Source organism: Staurois parvus, unplaced genomic scaffold (genome assembly GCF_062004578.1).
Source record: "Staurois parvus isolate SC_StPar_1 unplaced genomic scaffold, SC_StPar_1.0 ptg001162l, whole genome shotgun sequence".
Taxonomy (NCBI): domain Eukaryota; kingdom Metazoa; phylum Chordata; class Amphibia; order Anura; family Ranidae; genus Staurois; species Staurois parvus.
The window spans coordinates 2,361,129-2,375,726 of NW_028318958.1; the positions used below are offsets into that span (position 1 = coordinate 2,361,129).

Below are 14,598 nucleotides of genomic sequence, written 5' to 3' on the forward strand. Positions count from 1 at the left end.
TTTACCTCCCAGTCTCCAGCTGAAGGTGTGATTTGATGGCGCTGTATCTAACCTTGATCACCAAGCCCTGTAGCTACTCTTTTTCATTCACCTGTGTCTTGCTGGTAGAAACTATTTTAATTTAATGTCTGCTTTGTTGACAAGCTGAAGTCCAGTTGTATATTTATCAAACTGCTTTGACTTCCAGTCTTGTATTTATAGCCTGCTGATGTAATATACAACCTTGACAACAAAACCAGCGCAATAACATAACCAGCTGACTTTCTGAATTACTGTCACTGCTAGAAGGACAGAATGCCTCTGTGATCTGTTTCAACTCTTTGTGCTTTGTACAATGTGACTTTTTATTGTTGCATTCCCGAATCCTGGCTTCTTAAAGGCCAATGCAACCCAACGCTGATATCTCACATTTGTTCTATTACTCTCAAATTGAGTTACCTTATATCTGTCACAGACTCCAATGTGAAATGTCCCCTGCAGAATTCTCATTTCCTTCCAAGTAGAGATGTGCATGATGGAAACGTTTGTTTCATTTCGCTTTGGTTTCATTGGTTAAGTAAATGATTTCAATTCGTCACCATCGTTATGTTAGAATGAATCATTATCGGAACAATTCGTTATTTCGGGAGAGTATATAATCATTGTTTTGATTTGATGTGTATTTTCGGAACTTACTAACATTTAAATTATAGATCCAGGGAATATGTGATTGCCTCTCTGGGGATCAGGAAGGCAGTTTTCCCCCTGCAGGAGCAAATTGGAGCATGCTTTGCTGGGTTTTTTGCCTTCATCTGGATCAACTGTGGGTGTAGGATTATAAATAAGATATAGTGCTGTTGCGCTTAGGAATAGATATTCATGCAACTTTGATAAGTGTACGCTGAAGGCCTAATTTGTGAACCAATAACACAAAAACAAACAAAATACCATATGAACCACGCATAAATTAAGTGCATTAAATTTGACAATACATAAATAATATTGCTTCACATATGCAAAGTGAATAATTGTAACATTCATTCCCAATACGGAAAAATAAAATGCCCAGGTGTTAAATACTAATTGGTGAACTTCGTGAAAAATGACAGTGCTCAGTCAGTGCCCCACATGGATGTGCACTCGCCATTAGCCACGGACCACCTATCTCTAGGTTGGTCTTAAGCGCCTGGTTAGGGACTAGCCCAATGCGTGATGGTAACCTAGAGATAGGTGGTCCATTGCTAACAGTGACTGCCAGGGGCAGACTGATCATTTGGGCACTTGGGCACTGCCCGAGGGCCCTGGGTCAGTAGGGGGCCCCATGAGATGCCCCTGGTACCTTTCATAGGCTTTTTTGGGTGTGGTTTGAGTGTGGGCAAGAACACAGGGGCCCCATGATCCCCTATTGCCCGGGGGCCCCATGAGTTGTCAGTCAGCCCCTGGTGACTGCACATCCATGTGGGGCACCGATTGAGCACAGAGGAGCAACTGTCATTTTATGCACAAAGTTCACCAATTAGTATTCAACACCTGGGCATTTTATTTTTCCATATTGGGACTGAATGTTACAATTATTCACTTTGCATATGTGAAGCAATATTACTTATGTATTGTCAAATTTAATGCACTTAATTTATGCGCGGTTCACATGGTATTTTGGGTGTAGGATTATAACTTCTTCTTTTTTTTTTTTCTTTTTTTTTTTATGGTTGAATTGGATGGACTTTTGACTTTTTTCAGCCAGACTAACTATGTAACTGTGTAACTTCTGTTTTCATTCGTTATGTTATTCATTTCCCCATTCCCAACTAACTTTGTTTGTTGTACAGCTCACATACAAATTAAATGAATGGTCTCTCAACCCCAATACAAAAAGAATCTTATTAGAATATTCGTGCTATTCTCACTAGAATAAAAATTAATGGATCCGGATCATTCGTTATGTCATTACGTTACTTCGGGAGCTTCAAACATTAGCAAACGGCCCAAAGCATCCCATCATGTCATCCAAGTGAAACTATATAATATGAATGAATTTGTTGTTTTTATTATAATTTATTTTGGATTAATTAAAATTCATTACTATTGTGATTTGCAGATTTGGATACATCCGAATATCCAAATCACGCAAATTACATCTGAATTTCAGTTCCTAATGAAGCAAATTACACATGTCTACTTCCCAGTGCTAAAGCAGCAGAGAGAACATCATGATTAGTGGAGGTACAGATCACATGAATTTGACAGGTCATGTGACCTTTTTCATACTCTTACCTTTTAAAAGTGATATGTCCGCAAAGCACTAATTAGCTCTCTAAAGTAAATTACTGTGATTCAAAAACATTTTTTTTTAATTTTTAAACAAAATGCAGAGGTATAGCCATGGTAAGGCCTTACCATAGCTCCCAACTGTACCACCTTTTGGGAGACTGACCCTCATTTTAAACAAAATCCCTTTGCCTCTCTTTCCTCTTTAATTATTCCCATTTTTGGTGCAGAGGTATAGACCTCGTTAAACAATTTATTATTTAATTACCAAAATTATTCTACAATGCTTAACCTTTCATCCGTCCTCTAAATTTCAGCATTTGTTGTTTTGAACAGCCAGTATGAGAATTAGTGGTAGAAAGGACTTGTGGGTCCATCTTTCTCATCTTAGAAAGTTGGGAGGTATGCTTTACCACTGCTTTTTAAATTCTCTTCTAAATAATACTGTCATGCTTCCTAGTTGTAAAGAGTGTTGTATTGTAATCATAGGCTTGTGAGAGAAAGAGGAGATACAAACCAATACAAAGAAGTCATTGAGTTAGAAGAAGTTAATTTACCAGTGCCAACCCAAAACTGATATTTCATTTGTTTTTTTAAAAGGTATCGACAATATTAGATCAGCATCAGATATCTTCTCTAGCACGCAAAGTGCTGCAAGATCAACCTGGCTATTGGGGATTGGGAGAAGATGTTCTGTGGTCAACACCAGTTAGTCCACCATTGGTACAAACAAATGGCAACCACCCCAATCTATAACTGGCCTTAGCAGCCAGAAGCACATGAAAGGGCAACACATGTCAAAAAATTCCCAGCTCATTTCCCAGCCAGCCTGCAACAAACCGAATTACCCTGTTCACGTTAAAACAAGTGGTTTTGTTTGCACACATTTGCAAATATATGCGTAAGCTGTAGAGGCCACTTCAGTATATCTACAGTTGTTACTCTATAAATTTTGAGAGTCTCCAAAGTTCATACATAATATTGGATAGATTATGGACAGGTATGCCTGGAGGGAGCTGGACACCCAGCAACAGCACATAGGCAGAAAAGGTATCCAGTGCATCCCCTCACTGATTCACCAACAGTTCAAACAAATGGCAACCACCCCAATGCTATATATATGTGTCCCGACTTTGGAGACTCTCAAAATTTATTAGGTTCACCATTGGGCTTGAGTGAGACCCACCCTCTGGCTAACCTAGAGTACATTATATGACCAAAGGTTTGCGGAACACCTGACCAAAACAACTATATGAGCTTGTTGAACATCATATTCCAAGACCATGGGCAATAGAATGGAGTTGACCCCTCTTCAGAGCACTGTTCAGGCCACTGTAGTGTCTCCACACCAGCCTCATTAAACCATGTTTTTATGGAACAAAAGGGAATTCCCCAAACTGTTGCCACAGGACTGGAAGTGCACTCTTGTCTAGACTGTTAGTGGTCAATTCTCATAGTAGAGGGGCCCTCAAGTGTGGCTCCTAGCATAACTAAATGGCCATACATAATATTCAGTAAAGGTAACGCTGCAGAAAACTGTCAGAGACTTGCTGTAGGCTATAAGAAAACTATAAAAGGGATAGCTAGGACAGAAAAATAAGTTAGTGTGAAAGAACTAAACCAAACCATTAACTAGTAGATGCCAGGCTAAACAGTTGTCCATCAAACTGTTGTTCATATGGTGTGTATGGAACCACAGTTTCTGCTGTGAATGTCCTATTGTAGGCTTTCCTTGCTGTGCTACAGGATTGAGAGAGTTGTTAAAGACTGTTTGCTATAGTAAGGCACAACAAATCAAATAACCATAAACTAATGTAAACCCATGCAGGGTAGACCAAAAGGTTGACTTTAATGCCGGCCACAGCAGCAGCCTTTACTTACCTTCCCATTGCTCTCCCAGCACTCCATTTGCCCACAGTGGCAAAGTGAAATGGCTTGACCTGGAACCTACACAGGGTTCAGGGTAATTTCCCCGCCAATGCTGGGTACCTGAGTGACCAATAGCCAAATATCAGTGCTGTCACATGGTAGGAAAGGAAGTAATTCACATGCTCAACCCATACTTGTAAGTACTGGATATGTTATTTTGCCCTACCCAGTGGGAGTAGAGTGGTGGGGACTAGCATTAGAAGAATATGCTGCTTGATCTTGCATAGAAATGACAGGTTCACTTAATAAATGGAATGCTAAGCAAAAGTAGATGTAGAAGCCAAGTAGTGCTTGTCTTATAGGAAAATCTCAGTACTATGCAATTCAAATGTAAAAAAAAAACAAAGGTTATAGTATTAGGGTGCCGCGCTCTAATATTGTAAAAAATATTATTTATTTTACGCACTTGTCTAATAATGACCATGAAGAATTCAATCACCAGGTTTATTCATTTTATTATTTATATATAATAATCAGGTTTACACAATATTAGAGCGCGGCACCCTAATACTATAACCTTTGTCCCTTAATTGCACATATATATGAGGATGTGAAAGGGAGCCTTTGAATATAGGAAACAAACTCCAGTGGCTCACAAGTGACTCTATATCCATTGGTTAAAAAAAAAAACAACCTTGAGTCTAGATTTTTACACTCTCCAGCCACTTTATTAGGAACACCTTGCCAGTGCTAAGAAAATCTCTCCCACACCATTACACCACCACCACCATCACCATCCTGAACCATTGATACAAGGCAGGATGGATCCATGCTTTCATGTTGTTTGCGCCAAATTCTGACCCTACCATCTGAATGTTGCAGCAACAAGTCTGCCTATTCTCCTCTGACCTCTGACATCAACAAGGCATTTTCAGCCACACAACTGCCACTCACTGGATATTTTATCTTTTTCGGACCATTCTCTGTAAACCTTAGAGATGGTTGTGCGTGAAAATCCCAGTAGATCAGCAGTTTTTGAAATACTCAGACCAGCCTGTCTGACAATAACAACCATGCCACGTTCAAAATCACTTAAGTCCCCTTTCTTCCTTATTCTGATGCTCAGTTTGAACTTCAGCAAGTCATCTTCACCACATCTACATGCCTAAATACATTGAGTTGCTGCCAACCAATGTGATTGGTTGAAAAGCAATTTGTCATTCCAAGCAATGCAACAGGTGTACCTAATAAAGAGGTCGGTGAGTGTATATTCTCACCTGTAGATATAAACATCATGTTGTACAGAAGCGGTTTCATGATATAATCAGCTGCATAAATGGGCTTTTCACCTATAGCATGACAGATAGAGGCAGCTTTGTTCAGTCATGAGTATTATAGTAAATTGTAGTCTGTCTATGTCTCCAACACAGACAGATGCAGCGTTGATGTATGATGCTGTCTACATGGTCGCAGTCGCCACCCAGCGAGCTTCACAGATGACTGTCAGCTCTCTTCAGTGCCACCGGCACAAACCCTGGAGATTCGGACCCCGCTTCATGAATCTCATCAAGGAGGTACGTCTGCCATTTTTCTTTTGATTTAGAGGGAAAGTGAAATTTAAATTATAACTTGACTTGAATCTGTTACTGTAGGTTTTTAAATATTATATTCGTTAGTTTGGCATAGATGACATTTTGTAATAAACTCTGTCTCTGTTCTATGCTTTACAGTATATATGTTGTTCAAAGGAAACCCATAATAGTAGTTTGTGTAAGTATGAATGTAAGTTGGCCAGCACAGTGGCTAAATGGTTAGCACTTCCCACTGGCAGTACTAGTGTCGCTAGTTTGAATCCCAACCACAGCACCACCTGCCTGGAGTTTGCATGTTGTCCTTGTGCTTGCATGGGTTCCCTCTGGGTACTCCGGTTTCCTCCCACACTCCAAAGACATGCTGGTTGGTTAATTAGATCCTGTCTCAAGTAGCCCTAGTATGTGTATGTATGAATGTAAGTTAGGGACCTTAGATTGTACACCCCTTGAGGGTTAGGGACTGCTGTGAATGCACAATATGTATGTAAAGCGCTGCATAAATTGCCAGAGCTATATAAGTACCTGAAATAAATAACACCTTCCCTCCCAGCCTATAGCAGATTGACAGCCGGACAGGACACTCACCGTTGTGACTGGGCGTCATATGATGTCCTATCAAAACAAGCCGCTCACGCGGCCTCGGGGCGCACAGCAGCGTGATCTGTCACCCGTGGACACAGCTGATGACATACCACTACACCGGCCTGTTGCCAGAGTCACGTGACTGCTGTGACCAATCACAGCAGATCACATATCAATTGTATACAATGGATGGTTTTCTCTCATGCCATTCATTGTATACAATTGTGTCCTAGATTGTAAGCTCCAAGGAACAGGACCCTCAAATCCCTCTTGTATTGAACTGTATCGTTGCTGTATTGTCTCCCGTTATTTTGTAAAGCACTGAGCAAACTGTTGGCGCTATACAAATCCTGTATAATAATAATAAAGTTATTAGTTGTGATTGGTCAAAGCAGTCACATGACACAGACAGGGCCAATCACAGCTTTGCCCAATCACAGCTAATCACAACAAAAGACTGAATGAATCAATTTAATTCAGTAACAATGATTGCAAATATCAATGAAACACATTGGTATTGGCAATCACAATGTGTAAAAAAAAAAAAATCCTGATCACTTGCCGGAGTAGTTCAATGTTACTACGGTAACATTGTATTGCTTTTTTCACAGCATGCTGAAAAATAAAATAGTAAAAAAAACAAAATGTAGTAAAAGATAAAAAAATAATAGAAACATTTGAAAAAAAAATTCTAATTCAATTATTATCATTATTTTCACCAACGAAATGTAGCAGAATACATTTTGACCTAAATTTATGCAGAAATTTTTTTTATTTGCAAAATTTTATAACTGAAACAAAGAAAAGTGCGTTGTTTTTTTTCAAAAGTTTCAGGTGTTTTTTGTTTTATTTAGCAAAAAATAAAAAACTCAGTGGTGATTAAATACCACCAAAAGAAAGCTCTACTTGTGTGAAAAAAAATGCAAAAAATTTCATATGGGTACCGTGTTGCATGACCACGCAATTGTCATTCAAAGTGCGACAACGCTGAAAGCTGAAAATTGACCTGGGCAGGAAGGGGGTATAAGTGCCCGGTATTGAAGTGGTTAAATAATAATAATAGAGAGGTATGGAGCCTACCATTGTAGGAGATTAGGAATAAAATACATGTATATGTAAACCCAAAATCAATTTTTTCAGTCCAGCATTTCTCAATATATGCAGATTCTTATGAAAATCATTTTTTGGTTATCTGGTGCAAGCTTCTTACCTGCCTGCAAGTCCTTCTGGTTTCAAGCTGACAACGCTAAACCACAGCTTTGCAATTAGCAGTAGTGTTGTCACCTGCCATGTTCACTCCTTCATTTGGCCATTGGGCTGCCTATCAGGCATTTTGGATAGGACACTGAGTTTTGCAGAAAAGATCTTTGTTGAGTAAATACAATACCATCCGTTCATAAAGCACTAGCACTAGCTACTACTGAGCTCAGCTGAAAATACTGGTCACTTTAAAAAAAAAACAAAAAAAAACGGATCCTTATCCTGGTTTGTTAGCTTTGTGAATTGAGCCTAAAGATAATTCAGTTGTTTGATATTCAGCATTGGACTGGTTTTAAAAGTGTGCAATGCAGAGAGATGAAGTGCAGACTTACTGACTCAAGCAGAACTTAGGCTAAAGTGACCTTCTATAGACTTCAAATGTGCAATCATGAGCAGGGTAAAGAAAAAAAAAAGAAAAACTGCACAAAGTCTCACTAAAAGTAGAACTATTTCCTGCCATTGAAAAAGGTATGTGCTGCAGCACTTAATTATTATTATTTTTTTTATTATATTGAATTTTCTAAGTATAAAAAAAATTAATATTACAAAACCATCATAAATTCTGATTACATCATACACATTCCATTAAAACCAATCCCTCCCCCCAAAACCACCCCCTTCCACACAAAATTAACCTATCCAATTTCATCCTTATCAGGGGCGGATTGACCATTCAAGCACTCGGGTCAGTAGGGGGCCCCATGAGATGCCCCTGGTACCTTTCATAGGCTTTTGTGGGTGTGGTTTGAGTGTGGGCGAGGACACAGGGGCCCTATGATCCCCTATTGCCCAGGGGCACCATGAGTTGTCAGTCCACCCCTGATCCTTATCCTCTCTTTCCCCTCCTATTGATCTAGATCTCTTTAGCCCTTTAAATTCTACTATTCTACTACCGGGGAACCTTTCATTTTTAAATATTTTTCTGATGTTTTAAACTCATTCCATCTATCCCAAATCTTTCAAAATTTTTCTATTTCATCTTTCTCCATGAAACAAAGTTCCTCCATCATGTTAATATATTCTATTCTATCTATCCAGTCCTTCATTGTTGGTGGATCCTGGGCTTTCCATAATTTGGGGATTAAACCCTTAGCTGCACTAATCAAATGGTATACTAAGCTGTTTTTATATTGTTTTACTGACATCTCTGTTTTAAAGGACACACCCACGGGTCCTTCTGTATAGGCGTCCCCCAAATTTCCTATATATGATGTATTATCTCCTGCCAAAATAACTGAATTTTTGGCCAATCCCACCATATATGAGCCATTGTCCCTATTGCCTCACACCTTCTCCAACATAAAGGTGATACTTCTCGCTGTTTATGTGCCACACTTGGTGTACAATACCATCTGGACAAACATTTATAGTTCATCTCAACTATGTGTTCCTCACCCCGTGCATTAACTTAAACATTTTCCTCTTGGTGATCATTAATTTTTTTTCCCAATTCTCTTTCCCAACCCTCCAAGAATGAAGGGGATCCAGCTCCTCCCAATTCAACCAGGTTCCCGTCTTAAAAACTCAGTTTTTGAATGGGAGCATGTCCCCTCCCGTCCTCAGAGGCTGAGGGAGCGTTGAGAAAATGTGTCTCAATTGGCAATGTCTCAATTTAGTAGTTTGATATTCAGCACTGGACTGGTTTTAAAAAGTGTGCAATGCAGAGAGATGAAGTGCAGACTTACTGACTCAAGTAGAAAAGCTAAAGTGACCTTCTATAGACTTCAAATATTCAATCATGTGCAGGGTAAAGAAAAAAAATAAGAGAACTGCACAAAGTCTCACTAAAAGTAGAACTATGTCCTGCAATTGAAAAAGGTATGAGCTGCAGCATTTATTTAATTATATGCATGACCACACTTGCAGTTTTTAGTTAGTCTCCCTGCAGAGCCCCACAAATAACTGAAGTCCACCTAATACAGCTTCCTGTGATGGTGTGGCAACAATGCTGCACTTCACCTGAATTCAGAGCATAGTTGTCCCCCTAATGTAAGCTGTACCTGCTTGCACCACAGTGAGATGAGAAAATGTGATAGGGGGTGTGGCTATCAACATTGTTGCTGCTGTATCTTGTCAATCAGCAGTTGACCACACCTAGCCCTGCCCACTGCTACCTGGATTGACAGCTCTGCCTCTGTTACTGAAACTCCCCCACTATGAGCTGCAGTGCCTTGGAGGGGAAGTATGTGATCCACCAATGAAGGAGGATTTGGCTCAGTCAGGGAAGGTGAATGTTTTTTTTTGTTGTCTACTTTATGAGGCTTTTGCATCATATAGACTATCATACAGGACATTTTAGTTGCACTTTAACCTCACACCCCCCTATAATCAGACCCTTCATCTCTCTTCACCACACTGCACACTTCAGTAAATCAGGTCTGTGTCTTTTGATTTTTTTAACACATTGTCAGACTTTCTGGTATCCTTATGTGTAACCCACCTATTGGAGATTATTGCAGCATTCTGATGGTTTTGAGAAATCCTTGTCCACTTCTCATCAGTATACATGACCAGACACATTTGCATGTACTGCGAAGCATAAAAATGTATTCCATAGTTCGGTAATAAAAAGTTACTGCCTGGTCTTTAATTTTATGGCGCACAAATATACATTTCTGCACATAATTTCATGAGGAGAAAAGTAATGGAACCGAATTTGTAATCCTCTTGGTAATTAGCCTTGCTTTAATGTTTCGTACAATCAGACATCATTAAATGGGTTTATGTTGCTCACCTTGACTGGTATATTGTAACATGGAGCAGAGGTAGAAATAAAATATTGATTGATAATTAGCTGCAGATCCCCTAAACTAAATAGCATCAGGTAGGCAGAACTGGTCACAGGCATCACTGAGGCAGGGGAGTCACATGGCATCCCTGATACAAGAGGGGTCACATGTTATGCTTTGTGAAGGATTGTCAGATGCGTTTAGAGCTTCTACTCCATCATATCTGCTGGTTCCAGCATCCTTGTTTTGGCTATGATGCACTCTCCTTGTCTATCCATCTGCAAGGTGATTGATGTGACCAGTCTCTGGGTGGAGACCACACCTGATTTAAACCAACCAAGCCTGTAGTCTCATCCTTGTGATAGCATTTGTAACATGTGTTCCAAGCTCTTTGTTTGTCTGCCCTGCTGATTGGATTTCCCTGTGTATGACCTCAGATGGGATATTAGCTATTCTCTGAACTATTCCTGCCTTTTGACTATGGATTGGACCCGGAATGACCTGAACTTTGCCTGTGTTGTACCTGGACTGTCATTGAAACCCTCTGCCCATCTGCCAACCAAAAGTACTTGTTTGAAGTGCTCAGGTCATGTGGCATCACTGGGGCAGGGGGGATGGATTCACATGGCAACCCTGATATAAGAGGGGTAACATGGCATCAGGTTACACTGCTCAAAAAAAAATAAAGGAACACTTTGAAAAAACATCAGATCTCAATGGGCAAAAAATCATGCTGGATATCTATACTGATATGGACTGGGTAATGTGTTAGGAATATAAAGATGCCCAGCGGCAGACTGACCATTTGGAAACTCGGGCACTGCCCGAGGGCCCGGGGTCAGTAGGGGGCCCCATGAGATGCCCCTGGTACCTTTTTCATAGGCTTTTTTGAGTTTGGGCAAGGACACAGGGGCCCCATGATCGCCTATTGCCCGGGGGGCCCCATGAGTTGTCAGTCCGCCCCTGAAGATGCCCCATTGTTTGATGGAAATGAAAATTATCAATCTACAGAGGTCTGAATTCAAAGACACCCTGAACATCAAAGTGAAAAAATGATGCAGCAGGCTAGTCCATTTTGCTGAAATTGCATTGCAGCAACTTAAAATGGTACTCAGTAGTTTGTATGGCCCCTACGTGCTTGTATGCATGCCTGACAATGTAGGGTGTTGCTCCTAATGAGATGACAGTTGGTGTCCTGGGGTATTTCCTCCTAGATCTGGACCAGGGCATCACTGAGCTCCTGGGAAGTCGTGCACAGGTGCAAGCTGGCGGTGTCGGATGGACCGAAACCTGATATCCCAGAGGTGTTCTATTGGATTTAGGTCAGGCGAGCGTGGGGGCCATTCAGTGGTATCAATTCCTTCATCTTCCAGGAACTGCCTGCATACTCTCGCCAAATGAGGCTGTGCATTGTCGTGCACCAGGTGGAACCCAGGACCCACTCCACCAGCGTAGAGTCTGACAATGGGGCCAAGGATTTCATCCCGATACCTAAAGGTAGTCATGGTGCCATTGTCTAGCCTGTAGAGGTCTGTGCATCCCTCCAGGGAAATGCCTCCCCAGACCATCATTGAACCACCACCAAAACGATCTTGCTGAACGATGTTATAGGCAGCATAATGTTCTCCACAGCTTCTCCAGACCCTTTCACGTCTGTCACATGTTTAGGGCGAACCTGCTCTCATCTATGAAAAGCACAGGGCACCAAAGCAGCTGAAGCTGACTAACAACCCCCTCTGCTACTTAACTGACCAGATCAATATCTCAGGAGTTTAATTGACTTGATGCTATACTCTGATTAAAAAGTGTTCCTTTAATTTTTATGAGCAGTGTATATATATATATATATATATATATATATCTCAGAGTAGGCAGAAGGCACGCTCAGCTGTTTGTGTGTTCCAGTGATGGATAGTACGACGAGCTTTAAATATCTCTTCCTGTCTATGTGTCCCTAGGCACGCTGGGATGGTTTGACAGGTCGGATCACCTTCAATAGAACGGACGGCTTGAGAAGAGATTTTGATTTGGATATTATTAGCCTGAAGGAGGACGGCATGGAAAAGGTACCAAGTGCTTTTTTTTTTTTTAATCTCAATGCTTCTTTTACAGGCGAGGCCACACATTGGGAAGAGTTCACTTAGGAAATAAGAGTTTTCAAAGCCTCAGGATTTATATAAATACCTGGGCTGCCTTCCACTAGACAGCAATGTCAGGGTGTCCTATTGTCTGTGTTAAATATAATAATTAAAGGCTTAAAGTTGAATGTGTTTGCTAAAAATATATTGCAGACATGGATGAGTATTAGTTGTGCTGTTGGTGTCACTTGTCTGTATATGTGCATATAAAAGCTTGTGAATCCAATGGAAATGTTAAGGAAATCTTGTTTTTCATATATTGCCCAAATGCTAAAATACAGATCTTAAAAACACAACTCTAGGCTTGGCATCTTCTCATTCATTTGCCCCCTCCCCGCCCTTGGAGATCTCCATGACCCTGTTGGAAAAAAATCTGTGTAGATATCTTTTTTTCCAGGTGTTCTACATCCACTCGCATGACGTCACAGGTCCTCTTCATCTTTTTATTTCTCTGCCTGTAAATGCTTCATGCTCTCTGCAGTTTTGTTCTGAGTCCATGGAAGGGGGTGGATCCCTGATGCCATGGGTTCACAGGAAGTAAGTCGAATGACCTGAAACCTGAAAGAAGAGAGGCACAAGAGAGTATAGCAGCCAGAGCATTTTTTTTATTTTTAAAAGATGTCAGGGGTTCATTTTAATTTTTTTCCCAAGCTACACTTGGAGTTTAAGGAACATTCGTTACTTGAGAAATATGGAGATTGCCACTGCTGACTACTCCATCTGAAGATGCTTATTGTCTGGCTGTCATGCCTGTCTAGTATCTTCACTATTCTGACCTGGAACTAGCATGCAGGCCAAAGGTTCTGGTTGCGTTGGAAACAATCAAGCAACTAGCATTCTGAAGTCTATGGCAATGTCAATGCCAGTGTACATATTTCTCTCCATTACAGGTTTCCTTTAAAACCGAACTGAACTTTAAAATGATACTAAGCATACACTGTTTAATTTGCATTGTCCCTTCTCTTTCTGTATATGGATGATGGCACTGTAATTATTATAATATGAAAAAAATCGAAGTACCTTTTTCCTAATCAATATACAGCTGTCACATGATCCAGATCTCTCCCAGCCTATCTGCAGGTAAATATAAGCAAGAGGAGCCTCTAGTCCTCTGCTGCTGGTCACATGTTCAAAATAAAAAAAACAGCCTTTGGAATACAGAGTAAAAATAAATAATTAATATCAATAAACTGTTGCATCATCATACAAATGTATATTTGAAAACAAATCTTTATTATTTTTTGGCAATAGCCTATGGGTGGAATTTCTGCCAGTCACAGACTGTGTCACGTCCCCCGAGCCTGTGTCTTGGAATTACAGGGAGGTGAAGCCTCCATCAATTGACATGTATTATCCCATCCCTATTGTGTTTAGCTGGTTAGTGGGCATGGAGGAGAAGGGAGGGAGTGGGCTGTCAATTACCACTGTGTATACGCCCTGATGTGTGACTCTTTAGTCACATGGGCTGCTCAGATGTGATAGGGAGGAAATACTCAGCATAGAAAATCACTGAAAACTGAGCACGTGCAGAGTTGCCAACACTGCTCTGCAAAATCCCTAGCTGAATTGGGGACTTCAACAGAAAGGTCAACCAGGTTTTTTGAGGAATACAGAAAACAAATCTCATAGTGACTGATGACTGAGTGGGTATGAACAGCATGTAATACAGCATTTGCTGATAGTTTTTTATGATGTGGGTTTAGTGACACTTTAAATTTCAATTGAGCTAAATACAGGTACATAAGAACAAAAGGGTGTGCATGCTGTAAAGTAGGACCCTTACCTTCTGAGTGGAAGGATTGGTCTCTCTGCAGAAATTCAACACACCCCCTGCTGAGTCAGAGATAGAGCTTTCCCATCAGTAGGGAGCATGAGCTCTGCTGACTAGAGAGACATTGCTCTAACTCAGAAGGGGGTGTGCAGAGACACCACTGCTTCAACATGGAGAGAGCAAGGGTCCTTTATGCTGGCAGGGGATGCGCTTTACTATTCAGGATGTGGCTGCTTTTTTTTATTTCTTTTTTTTTTAATCTGCAAACTGAGCTAATTATATCAGCCACCTTGAATTCTGTATATTTTATTTTTCTATTCTATTCTATTCTTTTATTATTCTGGATTGGAACCTTCCCCATTCTACTCTACCTAATTCTGGGGAACCAGTTTGGATGGGGGTGCTCCTTA

At 40.5% G+C, this 14,598-nt stretch overlaps 1 protein-coding gene across 4 annotated transcripts in view; it reads left to right on the plus strand.

The window, feature by feature from the left end:
* GRIK1 (glutamate ionotropic receptor kainate type subunit 1) overlaps positions 1 to 14,598 on the plus strand; it is a 574,449-nt gene that overhangs the window by 378,339 nt on the left and 181,512 nt on the right. For all 4 annotated transcript variants that reach the window (XM_089659510.1, XM_089659514.1, XM_089659511.1 and 1 more), the window contains exons 7-8: positions 5,547 to 5,690; positions 12,238 to 12,345. In XM_089659510.1, coding sequence (XP_089515636.1) covers positions 5,547 to 5,690; positions 12,238 to 12,345 — 252 coding nt within the window. The remainder of the gene's footprint in view (positions 1 to 5,546; positions 5,691 to 12,237; positions 12,346 to 14,598) is intronic.